This window comes from Gadus macrocephalus, chromosome 11 (genome assembly GCF_031168955.1).
Source record: "Gadus macrocephalus chromosome 11, ASM3116895v1".
Taxonomy (NCBI): domain Eukaryota; kingdom Metazoa; phylum Chordata; class Actinopteri; order Gadiformes; family Gadidae; genus Gadus; species Gadus macrocephalus.
Window position 1 is genome coordinate 24,596,260 of NC_082392.1, and position 2,328 is coordinate 24,598,587.

General features: G+C 44.2%; 1 protein-coding gene across 1 annotated transcript; it reads left to right on the forward strand.

The window, feature by feature from the left end:
* Positions 1-254: 254 nt before the first annotated feature.
* Positions 255-1,821, forward strand: LOC132467579 (uncharacterized). Its single transcript, XM_060064937.1, has 4 exons — positions 255-652; positions 820-933; positions 1,237-1,394; positions 1,804-1,821. Exons 1-4 carry the CDS (start codon positions 256-258, stop codon positions 1,819-1,821), a joined length of 687 nt encoding a protein of 228 aa, XP_059920920.1. The 5' UTR covers position 255.
* The last annotated feature ends 507 nt before the right edge of the window (positions 1,822-2,328 follow it).

Sequence of the window (2,328 nt, forward strand, 5' to 3'; positions counted from 1 at the left end):
GGGGAAGAGCTCTCAAAATGTCTCCTGTGTGATAAATGAATGTGGCTCTCCCGTTCTGGGGATGATACTGGTGCATTGTCTGAGTGTCCACCATCTGCCTGCCTGGGAGATGGGGCCTTCAGCTCCGGCCTTGACCTGACTAGATATTATCATGTTTGTGTTATGTGTTCGTTGGGTTTAGAGCAAGAGTCGACTATATATTAATGTGCCTGCCATGTGATGTGCTCATCAGGTTATTTTTCCCAACAGTGAACAATGGACGCTAAGACAAAATCACAGTGGACCATGGAGGAGACAACCTGTCTCCTTGGATTTTGGTCTTCTGCCGAGGTCCAGAAGAAGTTAGAAGGAGCAACCCGGACGAAGGTTGTCTTCGAGCAGCTGCAGCGGGAGATGGCTGCGGCGGGGTATGACCGGAGCGCCGAGCAGATAATAAATAAATTGAAAAAGTTGAAGAAGGACTTCAGGGACCAGAAAAAAGACCTGGGGCGAAGCGGCAATGGACGGCCAAAGAAAGGTCCACATTTTGATGTCATAGACTCGGTCCTCGGCGACAGACCGGCATGCCAAATCACCGGGGCGTTGAATTCTGCGACGGCCATGCTGGAATCGATGGTGGACGAGTCGCTCATCGAAAGCACCCCTGATATCGGTAAGTTACACTTTTCAAATGTTTCACTCCGTCTCCCAACCACCTATTCATGTACCTTACTGTGCGTTTTATAATTAGGGTTATGTTAAATCCCGTGGCTATGTGTTCGTATAATGTAAATGTATAATGTAAAAGTTTGTGTTTTAAAGCATTGTTGTTGTTTACAGAGTTGTCTGCCGTAGAAGACTTTTGTAACGCGGAGCTACCACCGCCGGAGAGTTGTAGCTCACCATCACCGTCACCATCACCGTCCAGCCAAGGAAGCTCACTTGCCAGACAAGGTAAACATGTTGTATTATTTATAATGTATGCTTCACAACAGACCATGTAACCGTTAAGATATATTGATCTTACCACCAGGCTGTGACATACAGTAAAGATTTGGTGTACTCATCTGTACACCCTGCGAAATACTGACAACATCCTACTATAGTATCAAACCAACTCCAGCTACACTTGCCTGCAAGAAACAATTTATTACTTTATGATCTGCATTTAGCAGGATATTTAATCCCCTGCTAAAATGTGTATTTAAATGTTATGAGTATACAATATAAATCTGATATAATATTTCTTGTACACAGGAAAAAGAAAGTGGGACAAGGACAGCGAATTGTTGCAGTATCTGGAAAGGTCTGACGAGCGCCACCTCCAATCCCTGGAGGCCTCCAGAGTGGTGACCAACAATTTGCTTGAGCAGATCAGCGCAAGCAACACCGCTTTGCTCGGGCTGATGGGACGTGTGAACACCAAATGGACCCCAAAACTCCAAAAGACACTGTTCCTCTTCTTTGTAATTTGCACTTCTATTTTAATTTTGCACTTCTATTTTAATTATGCACACGGTTTTGTACCTTTTTATTTTATTATATATTTTAAATAAACTTCTGAAAGACACTGGTTATTCTGTGTTGTTTATTGTATGATACTCTGCAAACAAATAGAATAGGCAGTATTACAACAGAATTGGGGGGAATAATATACCACATTATCTAAAGTTTTTCTGGAATTAAAATTAGATTACATCAACATGCCAACATGCTCAGTTACAATGTTAAAGAAAAATGGGGGATGCTGTTACTAAAATTAAATCACTCATCCCCTCTGTTAAAGTACGCCATTAATGCAGCTCTTATGTTTGACCCCTCCAGATTGCCATGCTCAGGTAAAGCTTGCCCATGTGGCTGAATGTTAACAGGCCTATCCGTGACCTCCAATGCAAAATTGTCACCATGTTCCTCACAGATATTGTGAAGAACACAGCAGGTCAGCGCCATCTTCTTGCTGAGCTCCAGCTTGCCGTCATTTCTTTTCAAAAGGCATCTCCATCTTCCTTTTAACCTCCCAAAACACATCTCCACAACAGACACTGCTTTGTCCACAACAGACACAGGGCACTGCTTTGTCTGTAGTTGTAGTTGTGCTGTTCTGGGGTCAGTCTTCCAGTGTCCGAAAAGGGCTTCATGAGCCATTCCTGCAGGGGATAAGCTGGGTCACCGATCAGGTAATGTCCAACGTCACAGCCAGAGATGGTCACCTTGTTTTGACCCAGTAACTCCCCGTCACCGAGTACTTCCCACAGCTGTGGCGTCATGCACACTTCCAGGAAAGCCAACACAGACATCCCAGAAAAGCCCTTTGCCATCTACAACTGCCTGCAAAACTACAGAATGCCA